Source organism: Salvelinus alpinus, chromosome 13 (genome assembly GCF_045679555.1).
Source record: "Salvelinus alpinus chromosome 13, SLU_Salpinus.1, whole genome shotgun sequence".
NCBI lineage: Eukaryota > Metazoa > Chordata > Actinopteri > Salmoniformes > Salmonidae > Salvelinus > Salvelinus alpinus.
Genome location: NC_092098.1, coordinates 6016443 through 6039111, shown reverse-complemented (window position 1 = coordinate 6039111; position 22669 = coordinate 6016443). Strand labels below are relative to the sequence as shown.

The following is a 22669-nucleotide window of genomic DNA, read 5'->3' as shown; positions in this document are numbered from 1 at the left end:
TTGGAGTGCCAACAAAATAATTTCGTCAAAGGTAAGGCATGATTTATATTTTATTTCTGCGTTTTGTGTCGTGCTTGCAGTGTTGAATTATGCTACTCTCTTTGTTTACTGTTGTGCTATCATCAGATAATAGCATCTTATGCTTTCGCCGAAAAGCCTTTTTGAAATCTGACATGTTGGCTGGATTCACAACGAGTGTAGCTTTAATTTGGTATCTTACATGTGTGATTTAATGAAAGTTTGATTTTTATATCATGTTATTTGAATATGGCGCGCTGTATTTTCCCTGGCTATTGGCCGGTGGGACGTTTGCGGTTATGACAACTTAGGACACTAAAGAGGCCGTTCTACTGACTCTGAAAAACACCAATAGAAAGATGCCCAGAATCCCTGCTCATCTGCATGAATGTGCCTTAGGCATGCTGCAAGGAGGCATGAGGACTGCAGATGTGGCCAGGGCAATATATTGCAATGTCTGTACTGTGAGACGCCTAAGACAGCGCTACAGGGAGACAGGACGGACAGCTGATCGTCCTCACAGTGGCAGACCACGTGTAACAACACCTGCACAAGATCGGTACATCCTAACATCACACCTGCGGGACAGGTACAGGATGCCAACAACAACTGCCCGAGTTACATCAGGAACGCACAATCCCTCCATCAGTGCTCAGACTGTCCGCAATAGGCTGAGAGAGGCTGGACTGAGGGCTTGTAGGCCTGTTGTAAGGCAGGTCCTCACCAGACATCACCGGCAACAATGTCGCCTATGGGCACAAACCCACTGTCGCTGGACCTGACAGGACTAGCAAAAGTGCTCTTTACTGACGAGTCGCGGTTTTGTCTCACCAGGGGTGATGGTCGGATTCGCGTTTATCGTCGATGGAATGAGCGTTACACCAAGGCCTGTACTCTGGAGCGGGATCGATTTGGAGGTGTCATGGTCTGGGGCGGTGTGTCACAGCATCATCGGACTGAGCTCGTCATTGCAGGCAATCTCAACGCTGTGCGTTACAGGCAAGACATCCTCCTCCCTCATGTGGTACCCTTCCTGCAGGCTCATCCTGACATAACCCTCCAGCTATACTGCTCGTTCTGTGTGTGATTTCCTGCAAGACAGGAATGTATGTGGTCTGCCATGGCCAGCGAAGAGCCCGGACCTCAATCCCATTGAGCACGTCTGGGACCTGTTGGATCGGAGGGTGAGGGCTAGGGCCATTTCCCCCAGAAATGTCCGGGAACTTGAAGGTGCCTTGGTGGAAGAGTGGGGTAACATCTCACACCAAGAACTGGCAAATCTGGTGCAGTCCGTGAGGAGGAGATGCACTGCGGTATTTAATGCAGCTGGTGGCCACACCAGATACTGACTGTAGTTCAGGGACACATTATTCCATTTCTGTAAGTCACATGTCTGTGGACCTTGTTCAGTTTATGTCTCAGTTGTTGAATCTTATGTTCATACAAATATTTACACGTTAAATTTGCTGGAAATAAACGCAGTTGACAGTGAGAGGGCGTTTCTTTTTTACTGAGTTTATTATCAGGGCCTAAAATTAACTTTTTGGTCCACCAGCCACTGTGTCAGGTAGATAAAAAAAATCTACCAGCCAAAATCTTGATTGTTAACAACGAAATATTTTTTCCCGCTAAAATTACACCAACAAAACAAATAAAAATGGATGAGCATGCTTTGTAATGTTTCTAAAACAATAAATGTATTACTAGTAAGAAGTAATGTGGTATATTGTTTCATTTCAGATTTCTTTATGACCTGAGCCTTTTAACCAAAATATCAGATGAGACAAAAAATGTACTATGTCCCTTGAAGGGGTAGGAGGTTACTGTGGTTACGTGACTCGAGAGCTTGACTAATAGCTGCGTTGTCTAGCAGTTGAAACTCAAACATTGAAAAACAATGTTTTTGGACAAAACAATGTAAATAGCCAAGAAACACAGGGATAAAATCTCACTAAAGCAAACATTTGTTTCAAGAAAATGTGCTATTCATGTGCACAGTCCCTAGCCAGGCAGTGTTGCAGCTCGAGGTAGAATAGGTTATAGGATTTGTAGTTTATTTTTTTTGTGCGATTAATTTACCAGCTATGTAACTTTGCTATAAATGTGATCGAACTTCAAGATTTTTTATTTACAAATGCGAGTGATACTGGCACTGTGGAGCCCTGACCACCTGACAACGTGGTTGGTGAAATGGGCGTCTTGTCCGCCAATGCAAAAATCGACCCGCAATTGGCAGGTGTTCATTTTTCGCCCAGTATTATTATTATTCGTCATTTAGGCCTACAGTGAACATGTGTTTTGCATAACTCGCAACCTATACTATACTTGTGAGAAACAAGTTTTTGTTTATTTAATTCCATTTCAGTAGTCAATTTATTAGTCTTTTGTTTGAAACGCTGCTGTCACTGTTGAGTAAGACATGCAACTGATTATGCATATAAGTAGGACTAGTCTACATCTGCACGTAGGCCTATATACAGTTGAAGTCGGAAGTTTACATACACTTTAGCCAAATACATATAAACTCCGTTTTTCACAATTCCTGACATTTAATCCTAGTAAATATTCTTTGTTTTAGGTCAGTTAGGATCACCACTTTATTTTAAGAATGCGAAATGTCAGAATAATAGTAGAGAGAATGATTTATTTCAGCATTTATTTATTTCATCACATCCCCAGTGGGTCAGAAGTTTACATACACTCAATTAGTATTTGGTAGCATTGCCTTTAAATTGTTTAACTTGGGTCAAACGTTTCGGGTAGCCTTCCACAAGCTTCCCACAATAAGTTGGGTGAATTTTGTCCCATTCCTCCTGACAGAGCTGGTGTAACTGAGTCAGGTTTGTAGGCCTCCTTGCTCGCACACGCTTTTTCAGTTCTGCCCACAAATGTTCTGTAGGATTGGGGTCAGGGCTTTGTGATGGCCACTTCAATACCTTGACTTCGTTGTCCTTAAGCCATTTTGCCACAAGTTTGGAAGTATGCATGGGGTCATTGTCCATTTGGAAGACCGCTTTGCGACTAAGCTTTATCTTCCTGACTGATTTCTTGAGATGTTGCTTCAATATATCCACATAATTTTCCTCCCTCATGATGCCATCTATTTTGTGAAGTGCACCAGTCCCTCCTACAGCAAAGCACCCCCACAACATGATGCTGCCAACCCCGTGCTTCATGGTTGGGATGGTGTTCTTTGGCTTGCAAGCCTCACCCTTTTTCCTCCAAAAATAACAATGGTCATTATGGCCAAACAGTTCTATTTTTGTTTCATCAGACCAGAGGACATTTCTCCAAAAAGTACGATCTTGTCCCCATGTGCAGTTGCAAACCGTAGTCTGGCTTTTTTATGGCGGTTTTGGAGCAGTGGCTTCTTCCTTGCCAAGCGGCCTTTCAGGTTATGTCGATATAGGACTCGTTTTACTGTGGATATAGATACTTTTGTACCTGTTTCCTCCAGCATCTTCACAAGGTCCTTTGCTGTTGTTCTGGGATTGATTTGCACCTTTCGCACCGAAGTACGTTCATCTCTAGGAGACAGAACGCGTCTCCTTCCTGAGCAGTATGACGGCTGCGTCGTCCCATGGTGTTTATACTTGCGTACTATTGTTTGTACAGATGAACGTGGTACCTTCAGGCATTTGGAAATTGCTCTCAAGGATGAACCAGACTTGTGGAGGTCTACAATAATTTTTTTCCTGAGGTCTTGGCAGATTCTTTAGATTTTCCCATGATGTCAAGCAAAGAGGCACTGAGTTTGAAGGTAGGCCTTGAAATACATCCACAGGTACACCTCTTATTGACTCAAATGATGTCAATTAGCCTATCAGAAGCTTAGAAAGCCATGACATCATTTTCTGGAATTTTCCAAGCTGTTTAAAGACACACTCAACTTAGTGTATGTAAACTTCTGACCCACTGGATTTGTGAATTGTAAGTGAAATAATCTGTATGTAAACAATTGTTGGAAAAATTACTTCTGTCATGCACAAAGTAGATGTCTTAACCGACTTGCCACAAGAAATTTGTGGAGTGGTTGAACAAGGAGTTTTAATGACTCCAACATAAGTGTATGTAAACTTCCGACTTCAACTGTATGTGCCCATTTGGGGATGTCTGATACTATTTCTGATTGTCTTAACTCGCCACCACTAATGTGCTGTGGAGCTTCCCAAAGTAATTTTTCTTCACCTCAAACAGCAAGTGAAGTAAATCTGTTTTCAGAATCAATTGAGAATAATAGTTCCTCAAATTATTTTAACAATATTTCCAGCTCTCTCCCTTTCGATAACCACTTCATACGAAAGGGAAAAATGTAATGCTCTGATCCAGAGGAAATGTCATAAAATACCTGATTACTTCTTATCCCTTGTACAAATAGCCTACAGCTGTGTCTGTCCCGAGTTCACTGGCCAGGCGAACTCTGAGAGCCTAGAATATTTTACACAATGTTTCAAGTTTGCTAGCGCGAGTTTCGGAGACCCAGTTGATAGTTGATGCAATATATCAAGTTTGTGGCTACGCATGGCCTGCCTGCAAATGTGATTTATAGGATATTTATTTTTATCAGGATATTTTCTACCTGCAGGCTGCAATGCTTTAATGTTTTGGCTTTATGTAGGCTATTTTTACATAGTTGGCAATGGCATTAAGTTACATTTAGATTTATATTGAATGTAGATTAACCAAAGACTATTATAAATGAAATTAAACTGTTCCATGAAAATCCTAACTGTCACTCAGATGGGTAGAAATGGTAAGATAAATTGGCACTCCAAATTGAAAAGGTTGCCGCTGGTGTAGCCTATTACCGGCAAATTCAGACGCATAATGGCAGAATCTGTGAAGGCCAGCAGCAGCAAGAGGATGGTCGGGAACAGGTTATTCTTCTTCTGGTTAGTCTCTCTCGATCTCTGGCTCATTTGTGTGTCTTAATTATTTCATCAAAAGTTCAGTACATATAGCCTAGTTGATTTGATTAATACACATAGGGTGTGTCTATATATGTAAAAATACGCATTTGAAAATTACGACCAATCGATTGGAAAAGACTATTCTTGGTCTACCAATTTATTTATTTTTTAGTTGGGGACAGCCCTAGTAGAAATGCAGGAAATTAGCTTTAGATGTCCCAATGCCTCCCTTATTTTTGGACAATATGTTAAATTAATGTCAATAGAAAATGGAGCTTTCAATAGATTTTATCTTTTTAAATTAGGAACTAAATAGGGTGTCCACCCACTCTGCCCAAATTGTAGGGTGTCCACCCGGTCTGCCCAGAGTGGGTGAAAACGCACTTTGGTGATGAAATTTCACTTCCTTATAAAATCGATTTTACCAAGACAAATATGATTGTTCATGTTCTGAATTGTTCAGTGTGGTCTTTCTCTAACATATCATTAACATTATATGCAAAAAGTCCGATTTTGTAACCTAATACATCCGATAATAAGCACTGAGCTCTGTTGACAGAGCGGTGTGCTTTTTCGCAATGACTTTTGATGATGTGGTCATCTGCAAAGTTGTTTCTGTGGGTCACAAAAAGCTGAATTAACATGACACAAACTGAATTAAATGTAAAAGACTTTGAAAATTAAAAAGCTTGCAGTACGCTCAGTGCTCCGTTGACATTTCAGTGATGCGTGTTTTGTGAGAAATCTTGAAAAAATAGCAGGAATTTTGCATTAATATGAAAAGCATATACTAAAATATAAAAATACTACTTGTCTTAACATTTATCTTAACTCTATATTGTTTTATGTCCTGTGGATTCGACAAAGATGACAAGTTCAACTCGGAAAGTGGGCCTGTCACGTAGCCTTCATTCAGCCTGTCACGTAGCCTTCATTCAGCCTGTCACGTAGCCTTCATTCAACCTGTCAGGTAGCCTTCATTCAGCCTGTCAGGTAGCCTTCATTCAGCCTGTCAGGTAGCCTTCATTCAGCCTGTCAGGTAGCCTTCATTCAGCCTGTCAGGTAGCCTTCATTCAGCCTGTCAGGTAGCCTTCATTCAGCCTGTCAGGTAGCCTTCATTCAGCCTGTCAGGTAGCCTTCATTCAGCCTGTCAGGTAGCCTTCATTCAGCCTGTCAGGTAGCCTTCATTCAGCCTGTCAGGTAGCCTTCTTGCAGCCTGTCAGGTAGCCTTCTTGCAGCCTGTCAGGTAGCCTTCATTCAGCCTGTCATGTAGCCTTCATTCAGCCTGTCAGGTAGCCTTCATTCAGCCTGTCAGGTAGCCTTCATTCAGCCTGTCAGGTAGCCTTCATGCAGCCTGTCAGGTAGCCTTCATGCAGCCTGTCAGGTAGCCTTCATTCAGCCTGCCAGGTAGCCTTCATTCATTCTGTCAGGTAGGCTTGATGCTGTGTGCAATTTTTCTTATGTTTGTCCACTTTTTTTTTCTCTGGCCTCTCATTTTGGCCGTCGTGCAAAGGTAAAAACTCAAACTTTTGAACTGATTATGATAGAGACATGAAGTTTGGACCATTGGTTTTCTTAGGGGATTATCTACACAATTAACATTATTTTACTCATTGGTCAAAATATGCGTTTTGATTGGACACCCTTAACCAAACTCTAAACCTTTTAACCATTACAGTTTGAAGCAGCTGACTGTTCTGAGTGAGGTGATGTGTTGTATCTGAATCTGTCTTGTTGTCCTCTGCTCTGTCTCTACAGTGTTGAGTTTGTGACCATCAGTCCTGACGGGTTCCGCTACCGCTCCCAGATGTTCCCCACAGTTAACGGACTGTTCCGCTGGTTCAAAGACCACTTCCAGGAACCGGTACCAGGTATGAGCGTCGTTCCACGAGTAGAATACATTTTGGGTAGCGTAACTTGATTTAAAAAAATAATTTAAACAAATAATTTCACCTAATGTTAACATTCTGTCATGTTTTCCCATCTCAAGGGTTTTAAATGAAATAAAATACTATAGAAAGTGCTAGGGTTGGGCCGTATCCAGATTTTCATATTGTCATACCGTCCTACTCATCACGGGATTTGCGGTATTAGCGTTTTAGTACACAAGGGGGGGTAAACCGCAAAAAAAAATGAATTATTACCAGAATGCTAACAAAATTAGCACAAGTAATAGCGCATTTCCATGAAGGCTGCTAGTTAAATATACTAACAAGTGCAAAAAAAAATAAACTAATTGCAAAGACAGGCAATCCAGCTAATAAAGTTACAGAAGTATAGGTAGTAGCTACCGAATGTCATTTTTGGTGAATTTGGACATTTTACATGCGAATGTGAACGAGAGACAATGTGCCAATGACCAAGTTTTGATGCATGGAAGAAGAGCACTGGCTCTGAAGCAGCATGTGTACACACTGTATCTGTGTTGAGTCGCTAGGGCAACGGGCCTGCCAGCTCTGCTTGGAGAAGAGGGGGGAGGAGCAGACTGAGGGTCTGAGAATGGAAAGGAGATACATCTAAAATAGCAGTGGCAGCTGTACAGATTACTCATTCAAAGCGCTATGACTTCTCAAACACGCAGAAAGCTAAAACAATATGATGCTCCATCTCATTAATTCAGCCACTTACTTAGCCAACTAGGAAGTTAAACCAAATACACAGCTGGACTCACCAGTTCCTGCTTTCTCCCACTGTTCTATTTATAAACAAACGCATGACTGGCTCAACTGTTCTGGGGAACTACAGTTAGCTTCATAATGTAAAATAATGTGACCAGTGAAATGAAGAACGCAGTCTGCTTTATCTCCTAACATATAGCACAAGTTGACTGCAGGTATTAACTTAAGTACCTACTGTTAGGTTCTAAATATCAGAGTAAGAACTTGACGGACACTGAAAGTTTAAACCAAGTTTATTCATCCCAAAGGATCGAACAGCTGAACCGACAAAGTCGTGGTTCCACCAGTGGTGGTATACATACCCCAATTTGGGTGGAGTCTCCTCCTCCTTGCTAAACATTGCATCTCTATTGCTAGGCAGGAAACTAAGTGATACGGGCAATAAACTGTTCCTTCTCCCTTAACGTGACCTGACCTCGACCCCCTTCATCACGATCCACGGCTCTCTCCCCTTATCAGTGCCTGCCACGTGATCGTTTTCCGTACGCTCAGTACATTCCAAGCTTAATTGCACCCACCATACAGTGGGGAGAACAAGTATTTGATACACTGCCGATTTTGCAGGTTTTCCTACTTACAAAGCATGTAGAGGTCTGTAATTTTTATCATAGGTACACTTCAACTGTGAGAGACGGAATCTAAAACAAAAATCCAGAAAATCACATTGTATGATTTTTAAGTAATTAATTTGCATTTTATTGCATGACATAAGTATTTGATACATCAGAAAAGCAGAACTTAATATTTGGTACAGAAACCTTTGTTTGCAATTACAGAGATCATACGTTTCCTGTAGTTCTTGACTAGGTTTGCACACACTGCAGCAGGGATTTTGGCCCACTCCTCCCTACAGATCTTCTCCAGATCCTTCAGGTTTCGGGGCTGTCGCTGGGCAATACGGACTTTCAGCTCCCTCCAAAGATTTTCTATTGGGTTCAGGTCTGGAGACTGGCTAGGCCACTCCAGGACCTTGAGATGCTTCTTACGGAGCCACTCCTTAGTTGCCATGGCTGTGTGCTTCGTGTCGTTGTCATGCTGGAAGACCCAGCCACGACCCATCTTCAATGCTCTTACTGAGGGAAGGAGGTTGTTGGCCAAGATCTCGCGATACATGGCCCCATCCATCCTCCCCTCAATACGGTGCAGTCGTCCTGTCCCCTTTGCAGAAAAGCATCCCCAAAGAATGATGTTTCCACCTCCATGCTTCACGGTTGGGATGGTGTTCTTGGGGTTGTACTCATACTTCTTCTTCCTCCAAACACGGCGAGTGGAGTTAGACCAAAAAGCTCTATTTTTGTCTCATCAGACCACATGACCTTCTCCCATTCCTCCTCTGGATCATCCAGATGGTCATTGGCAAACTTCAGACAGGCCTGGACATGCACTGGCTTAAGCAGGGGGACCTTGCGTGCGCTGCAGGATTTTAATCCATGACGGCGTAGTGTGTTACTAATGGTTTTCTTTGAGACTGTGGTCCCAGCTCTCTTCAGGTCATTGACCAGGTCCTGCCGTGTAGTTCTGGGCTGATCCCTCACCTTCCTCATGATCATTGATGCCCCACGAGGTGAAATCTTGCATGGAGCCCCAGACCGAGGGTGATTGACCGTCATCTTGAACTTCTTCCATTTTCTAATAATTGCGCCAACAGTTGTTTCCTTCTCACCAAGCTGCTTGCCTATTGTCCTGTAGCCCATCCCAGCCTTGTGCAGGTCTACAATTTTATCCCTGATGTCCTTACACAGCTCTCTGGTCTTGGCCATTGTGGAGAGGTTGGAATCTGTTTGATTGTGTGTGGACAGGTGTCTTTTATACAGGTAACGAGTTCAAACAGGTGCAGTTAATACAGGTAATGAGTGGAGAACAGGAGGGCTTCTTAAAGAAAAACTAACAGGTCTGTGAGAGCCGGAATTCTTACTGGTTGGTAGGTGATCAAATACTTATGTCATGCAATAAAATGCAAATTAATTATTTAAAAATCATACAATGTGATTTTCTGGATTTTTGTTTTAGATTCCGTCTCTCACAGTTGAAGTGTACCTATGATAAAAATTACAGACCTCTACATGCTTTGTAAGTAGGAAAACCTGCAAAATCGGCAGTGTATCAAATACTTGTTCTCCCCACTGTATACCTTCCTCCTACAGATAACCATTAAGAGGCTAATGATACATTTTACCAGTTTCAAATCTGAAAATGAGAGAGTTGGACAGCAAAATCAGAGAATTGGAGAGGGAAGCTTTTTTGCATAACCCAGAAGTACACAAGGAATTATTAAAAGCTCAGTAATATTAAGCTGATCCACCCCTTTAAAAAAAAAAAAACATTTTTTAAAGCTCTGTATGAAGAACTTTCCACCTCAAAGGCTGCAAACAGCTTAACGAGGCTGAAACAGTCTATGATCAAGGTGGAAAACCTGGTAAATTGCTGGCCTGGCACATTAAGTTAAATGCAGACAGAGCCATTAATGCAGTTCATGATTTACAAGGACAATTATCAATGGATCCTGTAGAAATAAACCAAACATTTGTGGATATGATAGTATCCACAAATGGGGCGGCAGGTAGCCTAGTGGTTAGAGCGTTGGGCCAGTAACCAAAAGGTTGCAGGATCGAATCCCTGAGTTGACAAGGTAAAAATATGTCGTTCTGCCCCTGAACAAGGCAGTTCCCCAGTAGGCCGTCATTGTAATAAGAATTTGTTCTTAACTGACTTGCCTAGTTAAATAAAGGTTAAATTAACAATAATAATAATAATTGCTTCCTGCTACAACACACTTTACAACTCAATTTTTACAATGAGATGCCGCACATTGACAACTCAAGTCGCTCTGAAAAAAGGGCCTTCTGATTAGTCTTCTTACCTAATGAAGGCCTATAGCCGACATAACAAAACAATACCTTTACATTCAATATTGTTTAGATAATCAAATAGTTGAATTGAAACTTAAATAATTCCCAGAATCGAATATAGGCTGCAAAAATGTATTCATTTAGTAGGCTACTCAAACTTGACATGGTCTAAATGAACGAAATTCTGAATTCATGTAATTATTAACTGATAATAAACCGAATTAGCCTATCATAAACAAATACCTGTTTGCACTTTAAGCTGACTGTGTATCAATCTACTGGGTTGTTGTCCTTGTCCACAACGACTGAAATCCTTCCAAACCAAACAGGGATTTCACCTGTTTCCACGATGGTGTATTTCATAACCTTTTTATTTCTACAGTTAGGCCTATGTTAGACATTTTCGCGTGAGCTATCCTAGCCAGGAAAAGTACACTTGGAGGTGGGGGGGTGAAACAAGTTTCAGCACCACGTTAAAAAAATGGACAGTTCCTTGATCCACTGCTTGCGTGGCTGGTAGCCTATATCTCTGGAATTCGCATCAAAACAAGGTCCTGGGTTTGTAAAAAAAATGAGCCGACCCGCAGGTTGAAAGAATATTTTCATTTGCGGGTCAACCGTGGGGAATAGTGGGTATCCGACCCGATGCAGGGCGCTCTCACATACACCGCCCCTCTCCCGCTGTAGCGTCAGCGTCTCTACCTCGCACAGGCTAGGCTCAGGTTAAAAACACACGTATTTCGAATATTTTCATGATACTATTTTAATAGTGTCATTATTTCAAATGCCCATCTCTACTTTATTGTGCTATTTTGGATTTTATTGGTTGTATTTTTGTCTTCAGGCATCACCCCCAGCAGTAGTAGTCGAACACGGACACCTGCCTCTGTCAACGCTACACCAGCTAACATCAACATCGCAGGTCAGTCACACACACACACACACACACACACACACACACACCAGAAATGTTGAATTTGAAAATCTATTTTTTTTTGTGTTCTATCCAAACAAAGATAACCTATAGAGTAGAGGTCGACCGATTAATCGGAATGGCCGGTATAATTAGTGCCGATTTCAAGTTTTCATAACAATCGGTCATCTGCATTTTTGGACATCGATCATGGCCGATTACATTGCACTCCACGAGGAGACTGCGTGGCAGGCTTGACTACCTGTTATGCGAGTGCAGCAAGGAGCCACGGTATGGTGCTAGCTAGCATTAAACGTATCTTATATAAAACAGTCAATCTTAACATAATCACTAGTTAACTACACATGGTTGATGATATTACTAGTTTATCTAGCTTGTCCTGCGTTGCATATAATCGATGCGGTGCCTGTTAATTTATCATTGAATCATAGCCTACTTCGCCAAACGGGTGATTTAACAAGCGCATTCGTGAAAAAAGCACTGTCATTGCACCAATGTGTACCTAACCATAAACATCAACGCCTTTCTTAAAATCAATACACAAGTATTAATTTTTAAATCTGCATATTTAGTTAATATTGCCTGCTAACATGAATTTCTTTACACTAGGGAAATTGTCACTTCTTTTGCGTTCTGTGCAACAGAGTCAGCGTATATGCAGCAGTTTGGGCCGCCTGGCTCGTTGCGAACTGTGTGAAGACTATTTCTTCCTAACCAAAGACAGCCAACTTCGCCAAACGGGGGATGATTTAACAAAAGCGCATTTGTGAAAAAAGCACAATCGTTGCACTAATGTACCTAACCATAAACATCAATGCCTTTCTTAAAATCAATACACAGAAGTATATTTTTTTAAACCTGCATATTTAGTTAAAAGAAATTCAGGTTAGCAGGCAATATTGAACTAGGGAAATTGTGTCACTTCTCTTGCGTTCATTGCACGCAGATTCAGGGTATATGCAGCAGTTTGGGCCGCCTGGCTTGTTGCGAACTAATTTGCCAGAATTTTACGTAATTATAACATAACATTGAAGGTTGTGCAATATTTAGACTTATGGATGCCACCCGGTACAAACGGTTCCGTATTTCACTGAAAGAATAAACGTTTTGTTTTCGAATTGATAGTTTCCGGATTTTACCATATTAATGACCTAAGGCTCGTATTTCTGTGTGTTATTATAAGTAAGTCTATGATTTGATAGAGCAGTCTGACTGAGCGGTGGTAGGCAGTTTATGTTTATGACTTCAAGCCTATCAACTCCCGAGATAAGGCTGGCAATACTAAAGTACCTATTAGAACATCCAATAGTCAAAGGTATATGAAATACAAATGGTATAGAGAGAAATAGTCCTATAATAACTACAACCTAAAACGTCTTACCTGGGAATATTGAAGACTCATGTTAAAAGGCACCACCAGCGTTCATATGTTCTCATGTTCTGAGTAAGGAACATTAGCTTTTTTACATGGCACATATTGCACTTTTACTTTCTTCACCAACACTTTGTTTTTGCATTATTTAAACCAAATTGAACATATTTCATTATTTATTTGAGGCTAAATAGATTTTATTGATGTATTATATTAAGTTAAAATAAGTGTTCATTGTTCATTAAGTATTGTTGTAATATTGTCATTATTACAAATATATATAAATATAAAACGGCCGATTAATCGGTATCCGGTTTTTTTGGTCCTCCAATAATTGGTATCTGCGTTGAAAAATCATAATCGGTCAACCTCTACAATAGAGTTAAAGTATTTCTGACTGCTCTCTCTCTCCATCCCTCCTTCCTGCCCTCCCCCTACATATCGCTATCTTTCTCTCGGTCTCTCTCTGTCTTTCAGACCTGACGCGAGCTGTCAACGCTCTCCCGCGGAACATGACCTCTCAGATGTTCAGCGCCATCGCCGCGGTGACAGGGCAGGGCCAGGGCCAGAATGCCAACACCACGCCCGCCCAGTGGGACTCCAGCCAATACGGTTACACCGGGGGCAGCAGCGGGGGTGGGGGAGGCAACACCTCAGCCTATCACGTGAGTTCTTTTTTGTTTTGGGTTTATAGCACTAAACATTTTCCCAATGATCCAATAGCTTTGTATTATATTAGGGTATAATTAAGGTAACTCATCCACTGCCAGTGTGTAGCACCCACCTGAGTGACACTAAGGAAGCTTGTTGTCGCAGAAAGATTATCAAACATGGACCATAATCACATTGGAGAGATGAAAACCGAAATAGTGAAATATTAAAAGTGGAATGTTCTCTTTTTTTTACTGATGTTTGCCACATATCAGTTGATTGACTGATTGATTTACCGATTGATTAATTTGCAGGTATTTGCAACGCCCCAGCAGCCGATGTCGACGCCCATGATGACCCCCAGCTACTCGTACACCACCCCCAGCCAGCAGACCATGGGTACGCCCCAGTACCCTTCCTCCACCCCCTTGTCCTCCCACGGACACACACAGAGCAGCCAAAGGCAGGGCCACAGCAGCAGCAACAGTCACCATGGACACTCGTCCAACACACCTTCCTCCTCCACCTCTTCCAGAGGACGCACGCCGCAGCAGCCTAAGTAAGTAGAGATGGGGAGTGTGTGTGTGTGGTTTAGTTGGATGTGTGGTCATGTGTGTATAAGATGGAGTTTAAATTGTGTTCTAAGCCAAATTCCAAATGATGTGCCCCCAGCCTCAAGGTTTGGAGTTTTGCACCCCATTCTCTTGACAGAGAGCTAGATAGCACGGATAGCACTGCACCATCGAAGCTGCCTAACCTAGCCCTCTAAAAGACTACAACATCCAAACTGGAAAGCCTACAACATCCAGACTGCCCTGTACTTAACCCAGCCCTCTATAATACTTTTTACCCCTCTTGTTTATCATTATTTAAACGTTTCTCATTGAGACCAAGGCCAAAAGGGAGCCCTGCATGTACACAATCATACAATTTTACATTTCCAAAACATCCAACTTTAGAGAGTTCTGGAGATCATTCCACAAGTAAGGTGTTAAAAAAACTAAACGCAGATCTACCCAACTCAGTGGAAACCAAAAGGATCTCTAGAGTTAGCCATTATTTTTCATATTTTATTCATTCAGCAGACGCTTGTTTGTCTGAGACTTGGTTTGGTAGCTCGGACTTTGCTGGGTTAACAATGAAGTAAGTAAGGTATGGCAGAAGTTTGTGCAAGAGGGTCCCCGCAATTGTCGCCATGTTGGGGAATAAGAGATTTGACATAAAATATGTCACCAATTACTGTTCCAAACAATCTGATCATTCACCTAATGGTGGCGTTCTAAACAATTCCCATAGGAATTTCAAAAGCGCAGGTCTTGCGCAACGTGCCATGCCTTCATTTTTTGTCTTACATAAATGATATACATATGAGGAGAGAACTGAAGTCTCTACCTATCCATTAATGTACATACAGTGGAAACGGCATGTGATCTTCAGACCCCTTGACTTTTTCCATATTTTGTTACTTTACAGCCTTGTTCTAAAATGGATTGAATTATTTTTCCCCTCATCAATCTACACATAATACCCCATAATGACAAAGCAAAAACAGTTTTTGATATTTTGGCAAATGTATAAATAATTTTAAAAAAAAACTGATATTACATTTACATAAGTATTCAGACCCTTTACTTAGTACTTTGTTGAAACACCTTTGGCAGCGATAACAGCCTCGAGTCGTCTTTGGTATGACTCTGCAAGCTTGGCACGCCTGTTTTGGGGGACCCTACAGCTTCCAGACCCTACAGATAATTGTCAGCTTAAAAATGTGTCAATGATTCCACAATTAGAGGAGCAGAAAGCTGCAGCAAGAAAGGATCAAGCAAATCAGCCCCACCACAGAAAAATGCTCATTTTCGCTTAGGATGACATCTATAACCAAAAGCAAAAAACACTTGGGGATAGGGATATTTAGAGAACATGATGCCACGAGTTGATTTCAAATATATAGCCACCCCTCCCCCTGTTTGGTCTGTCACACCTGAAGATGTTGTAATTAGCACTGTCAGTATCCTTATGCGGGATCGAGACATTTAGGTCTCTGAGAACCAGAATATCCCGGCTCATGTCATGCACCCAGATATCAAGGAGGTCCAAACTTTGCATGCTGAAATGTAACCAGGGTTCTAAAGTGGGACAAAATATTTAGCTGTGTGACCAGGCGTTTTATTTTGGGAGTGCTGTGCCCTAGAGAAACAAGGCAGTGCAGATTCATTAGCGTCATGGTTGCACCATTACTACAGCAAAACCGGCTTGTTTCTAGCTCAACCAGGTCTAAAGATCTAACTCATATTACCGGCACTATATTTGTATCTTCCTATATCGCATCGCCGGGACCACCTTTTACATTCGTAAGCCATGTCGTAAAACTGTTCTAAAACTACTTGCACATTGACGTCGTAAACCATCTGCCCCTGTACCTAACCCAGCCTTATAGAACACTACATCGTCCAAGCTGCTTTATAACGAACCCAGCCCTCTAAAACACTACAACCATCCAAGCTGCCCTGTACTTAACCCCACCTTCTACTCTGTCTCCCCCTGCAGGTCGAGCGGCAGCACGGCGGTGGACTGGGCCAAGATGGCGGAGCAGTGGCTCCAGGACAAGGAGGCGGAGAGGAAGAAGCAGAAGACCCCCAGGATGACCCCACGGCCTTCCCCCAGCCCCATGATCGAGAGCACCCCAATGTCCATCGCTGGAGACGCAACACCCCTTCTGGACGAGATGGACCGATAGAACCCCCTTATCCCACTCCTTCCGAATATACCACTCGCTCTCATCAACTCATCCTTCCATCCGTACGCCTGCCTGCCTGCCCTCTTAAAATGGACCCATGCCTTTCAGATTCCTCTCCTCCTTAGCTTCCTCTCCTCCTAGCCCACTAGCTAACCCTCCTTACCCACTCCTTGGGTCCCATTGGAATCTGTTTCTAGCTACTGTGTATCTAGCCATGATTTTCTCCCGGCACATCTCTTCGTCAGTCTATCACTCACTCTTTCCTCACTCTTTTTTTGCCAGCCACATCATCCAGTATTTTATTTAGTAAGGATATTAACACTGTCAGGCAGGCAGAGAGTCGACACCAAACACTTGAAACAAACCGCTGACAGACGGAGTTATAGGACATGGACCTAATGGAGAAATTGATTCTCAGACAACCTTTCTCCTTTTCCTTTTAATAACATGCGATAGGGTATGCTGTACTTAATTTTTTCGCTTTGATTTTTAAAGAACAATATTTCTAAAAGATTAGGAGATGCTGGCGAAAGGGTCCGATCGGTTGGCGGGTTGTTATGTAACGTTCCTTTGGCTGTGTAGACCCGCCCCTTGCCACCCTGGTGATCAGTGGCTTGTGGCGAGAGGCAGCCGAACTAGCATTTTCGCAGAGCCAGTCAGGAAGCTTGTCTGCGTTTTCGTATTGATGCATCGGAACTAATAAAGACGCTGTTTTCAGTATGAACCCTTACTCTGGACTGTTCACATTGTCTGTCAAACCTATGCTTATGCATATGAGTCTGGTATTGATCCCCCCCCAAAAAATTGCTATTGAATATTAAGAGCTCTGTCCTTATTTCAACTAATATGTGGTGAATGAAACCTTGGGGAAATGGGAATGATTGAAACATTAGATTTACCCTTGTCCTCTTCCATCCAAACCCCACTGGTTAGTCATTGTTGCATTCATTGTACCAACCCAGACTTGAACGGTTTGTTTTAACACAGACAGACGGACACAGGGATGTAACATGGTTTACTAGTATGTCTATCTTTTGATCTGTCTCTTTGGGAGACCAGCGAGAGAGCTACTAGGCTTTGTTCTTGTTTCGTATTCTAACCATGAAAATAGTACTAGTGGTAACCATGGTAACTGATACCATGACGACACCACAAACGAAAGGAAGTAATGATTGACAGGAGCTGACAAGACAGTAGACTGTTGTGTAGGGACTAGGTTTTACCTTTGAACTTTTCGTTTTGCTGTGAACTTTTTTAGACTGCGGATTGCTTCGAATATTTTATCGTTGTCTTTAAATCATCATATGAGCATTTAAGCCTCTTTTGTGTATTCGGGCGTTTACATCTATCCCGTTTTCATATAGTCCCTAGCCACTTCCCCCAACTCCTGCACCCTTAAAATCCACTCTTTGAAGCATGTCTACAATTGATCTTCTTAAAATCAGAACTTAAACCTAACCTTAACCACACTGCTAACCTTATTACTAAGCCTAACCTTAAATTAAGAACCCAAACATTTGTTTTTAAGACATAGCCAATGTTGACTTTGTAGCTGTGGTAACTAGTGACAACCTGCGTGTTGTTGCTTTCATCTTCGCCGTCATTGTTTTGGTCATTGGACTATTGGCTGTAATCATTATCCAATCGCGTCGTAGCACTGCTCCTACTACAAGATGCACGTCCAAAATTTCGCACGCAATAAAATTAGCATGACATCCGACGGGTCTGGCGAACGGAATAGCCATCAACTGGGCCTCCTTCATTCATCTGGGACGACAAAAACGAGGCGCAATTGTTTTGTGTATGCCTTGCATAAGTGACACTACCTAGTGTCACACCAAAACACATCTATTGCATTCTGGGATGTTTTTTTGGTGACTATTTGCTGTCTGTATACAGTTGATTGAGTCGCTGATATACTGTACAGTTGTGGGCTTCATTTGTGGATATGCGATGTTATACAAGGATTACTCCTAGGATCAAAGCATGTTCCACGGAGAATCCTCATTTATAAATGCTCAGGCTAATAATTGCAAATGAGGACTAGTTCTCAATCAAACTGACGGGTAAAACAATGGCTTAGTCCAGGAGTATAAGTTTTATATATAGGGCTGGGAAACTGGTCCTATGTTTCTATTGGCAATATTAGTTGCTGTACCATCAGTAAGCCTGTGGTTGTTGACAGTGGGAGGAGAGAAAGGAGGGATTTTGTCTCTGGTATTAATTACACTGCTGATAACATTTTCTACCTTTTCAAACCCTTTAATAAAGTATTTGTATTAACACTGGGAGTCCCTCCCCCCAGTGTGTGTGTGTTATGTACACACAGTGTTGTTCAACACACACACACACACACACACAATATATTTATTTGCTTCTGTGTGTACAGTGGCAACCTGTCATTCAGGACAGGTAGGGGAGCCCCACATTTTTACCAAAACATTTTGGGGGGGTTGCCTGTTTTGCCTGTTATTTTGGCGTTAATATGTGTCACACATCAGTTTGCAAACAATGTAAAAATAAATAAATAATTATAATAATAAAAAAATTAGTTAATAAAGCTGCAAACAAATATGGTCTCTTTTTTTTTGCTTTCTTGAGGCAGCTCCAAAATGCAGGTGTTTCAGCCTAGCTCAGTGCTTTCTGTGGTGGTTGGGCAGCCAGCGGAAAATACGGAGCGTAGGGGTTGGTAATGTTCTCTAGTTGCGCCATGATTGGCTCAGTGTTCTGTCACTCATGGGGACACTACGTCACCGCCAAATCTAAGGGTAGAGCTCGAAAATTCAAGCTCCTTGGGTGCTGCCATAGAGTTACAGAAGTACCCATCCAAGAAAGCTCAAGGTCATTGGATCACTGCATATTGGCTATGCTTGAATTGCCCTGCCAATGTTCTTCTCAGACCATTATGAAATTATATTTTACAATGTTAGGTATATGATCACACTGGTAGTAGATTATTTGTTTTGTGGATAGGACGTCAAATCACGTTATGTCTACAGTAGCTTTCATTGGACTGATCATGTCAACATCATACTTTCAAAACCTTAGCTAGCAGTCATCATGAATCAAGTTGACAATCTACTGGCAAATCCTTTTTAATCCTTGCCATATGAAGAGAAATAATGAAGAGAAATGATAGATAAAACGTATCGGTGCTCATCGGCCGTTGGACATAAACATTACGCAAGAAGTTGGAAATTGCAAATTCAACAATCAGTGGTTTCAAATGAATCAGTGGCTAACTGCAAGCATTGCATAGCAATCACAAGCCTGCTATTCAGTGGAGTGGCTGTGTGGTCCCAAATCTGGGTTTTAAGGGTCTCTTTTCCAATCTTAAAAGATCACTTTCTGAGTCAAAATGCAAGCCGAGATCTTCCGCTCAGATTTTCTTTTTGGAAACGTGACTTAAAAAACATAAGCCTATGCAAAATTAAAAAGTTAAAACGGCTCTGTAGCGATGAGGTTTGTGCAGTAGGCTATACACCCAATGCATGATCACTGCATATTGGCTATGCTTGAATTGCCCTACCAATGTTCTTTGCAGACCATTATGAAATGATATTTCACAATGTTAGGTATATGATCATATGGTAGTAGATTATTTGTTTTGTTACTTGAGGTGCAGCTTAGTGAGCGTAATAATGAGCTTTTTTTTTACTGGACTGATGGCCTGCATCTGATGGTCAGTCTGAGGGGAAGGAGGCTGCCTCTCTCCCAACTCACCATCCCTTCTCTCCCCCACCCGCTGCTGAGAAAAAGGGACAGTTTTCCAGCTGATGGTAACTTAAGTCACACTACGTTATTTATGCCTCATGCACCAATTCATGTTGCTACAGGACTGTTTTGCCAGCACAGACTAGAATATGTACCAGGATTCTTCTGAAGGTATTGAGGAGTACACCACAAAAGTCACTGGCTTCATAAATAAGTGCATCGATGACGTCGTCCCCACAGTGGCCGTACGTACATACCCCAACCAGAAGCCATGGCTTACAGGCAACATCTGCACTGAGCTAAACCCGGAAGCCTATAATAAAATCCTGCTATGCCCTCCTGACGAACCATCAAACAGGCAAAGTGTCAATACAGGACTAAGATTGAATCGTACTACACCAAAATCCTTTCTCGGATTTCATGGCTTGGTTTTTTTCTTTCTGTGACATGCACTGTCAACTGTGGGACCTTAAATAGACAGGTGTGTGCCTTTCCAAATCATGTCAAATCAATTTAATTTACCACAGGTGGACTCCAATCAAGTTGTAGAAACAAACCTCAAGGATGATCAATGGAAACAGGATGCACCTGAGCTCAATTTCGAATCTCATAGCAAAGGGTTTGAATACTTATGTAAATAAGGTATTTCTGTTTTTAAATGTTTAATACATTTGCTAACATTTCTAAAATCCAGTTTTTGCTTTGTCATTATGGGTTATTGTATCTAGATTGATGAAAAACATGTATTTAATTACTTAATAATGCTGTAAAATAACAATGTGGGTAAAGGGAAGGGGTCTGAATACTTTCCAAATGCACTGTATATGAACTGGAATTACGCACCTCGTTCAAACCATGATAACTCTGGTCCAGCACATGCGGCCTACAAAGTTACAAGTATAGTATTCAAGTATTCATTAGCTAAATATAAGGCTAATACTGCATTGAATTTATTATACGAAAGAGGTAGGTTAGGACCTCTCTATATGTATCAATCTTGAACAGGATGATCTATTTTGGATGCAATTTGAATGGAATTGATGGAAAGACTGAGTGCTCGCACGTGCACTGATTTAAAGCAACGATATTGGAGTGAAAGGCTGTTTTAAAACTCTGCAGCTGTATTTAGAAAAAGATCATAATCTCTTCTAATAATCAAGATCATATAATTGAAAAATAAGGCCAGACGGAGATGTGTAAATGAGACGCACATTAGTCCTTTTATTACTGTAGCATAGGCTATACTGCTGCAAATGTAGGCCTACCTGTCACAAGAAAATAAGGTTACCATGATGAAATGATAGGTCTGCATGCATTGTGAACTCTGCTCCTACTAAGATGGGCTGTCTGTCCCCACCCTGAGCGTTGATGATTGATCATTTAGAGAGCAGAAAGGAGGCCGTAGAGAAGCCAGATTTAGACATTGCATATAATTTAACAGTTCCGTTTAACGTCATGCTGTTCATATAAATGATTTATTTAGAAATGACCGGTTTCTCTCAGTTATTTATCCTGGGAAAAGGAAGTGGTTTTGGGCGGTAGATCTCAGTAAATTTTGGTAACCGGGTTCCCGCCATTCAACCCTAAAAGGAATACACTTTTTGGCCTAAATGCAAAGCCTTATGTTTGGGGAAAATCCAACAGAACACATCACTGAGTAACTGCCTCCTTATTTTCAAGCATGGTCGTGGCTGCATCATGTTATGGGTATGCTTGATCCCGGCAAATACTGGGGACTTTTTTCAGGATAAAATGAAACAGGATGAAGCTAAGCACTAGCAAAATCGTAGAGTAAAATCTGCTTCAGTCTGCTTTACACCAGACACTGGGAGAGGAATCCTACAATATTCTACAATAACCTACTGGACAAATCTACACAGGAGTTGCTTACCAAGAAGACAGTCAAGGCTCACGTGGCCAAGTTACAGTTTTGACTTAAATCTGCTTGAAAATGTATGGCAAGACTTGACTGAGCTTCAACAATCCAGGTATGCAAAGCTCTTATAGACTTACCCAAGAAGACTCACAGCTGTAATCAATGCCAAAGGTGTTTCTAACATGTATTGACTCAGGGAGCTGAATACTTACGCTATGACTATATTTTAGTTATTCCATTTTTATTAAGCTTGAGAAAAATATTTTAAAAATCTTCCACTTTGACATTACAGAGAATTTTGTGTAGATTGTTGACAAAAAATGACAATTAAATACATTTTTATCCCACTTTGTAAGACACTAAAATGTGAAGAAATCAAAGGGTCTGAACACTTTTGCAAGGCACTATATATGTTTACTAGACTATTGATAAAGAAAGTTAAACACTATGATGCTTATGATTCATACTTCATGGTTACATAAATTAGCTACCAGTTACTGATATATGGATCCAAGTAACGTGATTCAAATGGTTAAGTATTAGTTAATGTATTAAGTCACTTTGTGTGCCCTATAGTAAAGTGACCACTTTTCTCCCTTCCCTAATGGCTTATTATGGTTTATTATGCGTTACTTGTTTAAAATTAAGCATTATATAATCAACTTTGTGGGACATAGTGTAAAGTAAAGACTTGTCATGCTGTACAAAAATATAATCAAATGTTCATTATTAGTTGATGATCTCACATTTTCTGGAGACCACGAAGGGTAATTTCAGGATTGTAATACTTGGACTGCATTTTCCACTTAAGTGGCCTATTGTATATGGATCTGGACAGTACATGTCACAGCCTTCTCCTCCAGGAAGCTGCAGAAGATCTTGGACTTGGATTCGTAGAACTTGTTGACGATCTTCTGGGCCTTCTGCACC

At 41.4% G+C, this 22669-nt stretch overlaps 1 protein-coding gene across 2 annotated transcripts in view; it reads left to right on the top strand.

The window, feature by feature from the left end:
- LOC139536870 (transcription elongation factor SPT6) overlaps positions 1 to 18709 on the top strand; it is a 59554-nt gene extending 40845 nt beyond the window's left edge. For both annotated transcript variants that reach the window (XM_071337566.1, XM_071337568.1), the window contains 5 exons: positions 6687 to 6799; positions 11300 to 11377; positions 13239 to 13426; positions 13727 to 13971; positions 15960 to 18709. In XM_071337566.1, coding sequence (XP_071193667.1) covers positions 6687 to 6799; positions 11300 to 11377; positions 13239 to 13426; positions 13727 to 13971; positions 15960 to 16149 — 814 coding nt within the window. In that variant the 3' untranslated portion in view covers positions 16150 to 18709. The remainder of the gene's footprint in view (positions 1 to 6686; positions 6800 to 11299; positions 11378 to 13238; positions 13427 to 13726; positions 13972 to 15959) is intronic.
- The last annotated feature ends 3960 nt before the right edge of the window (positions 18710 to 22669 follow it).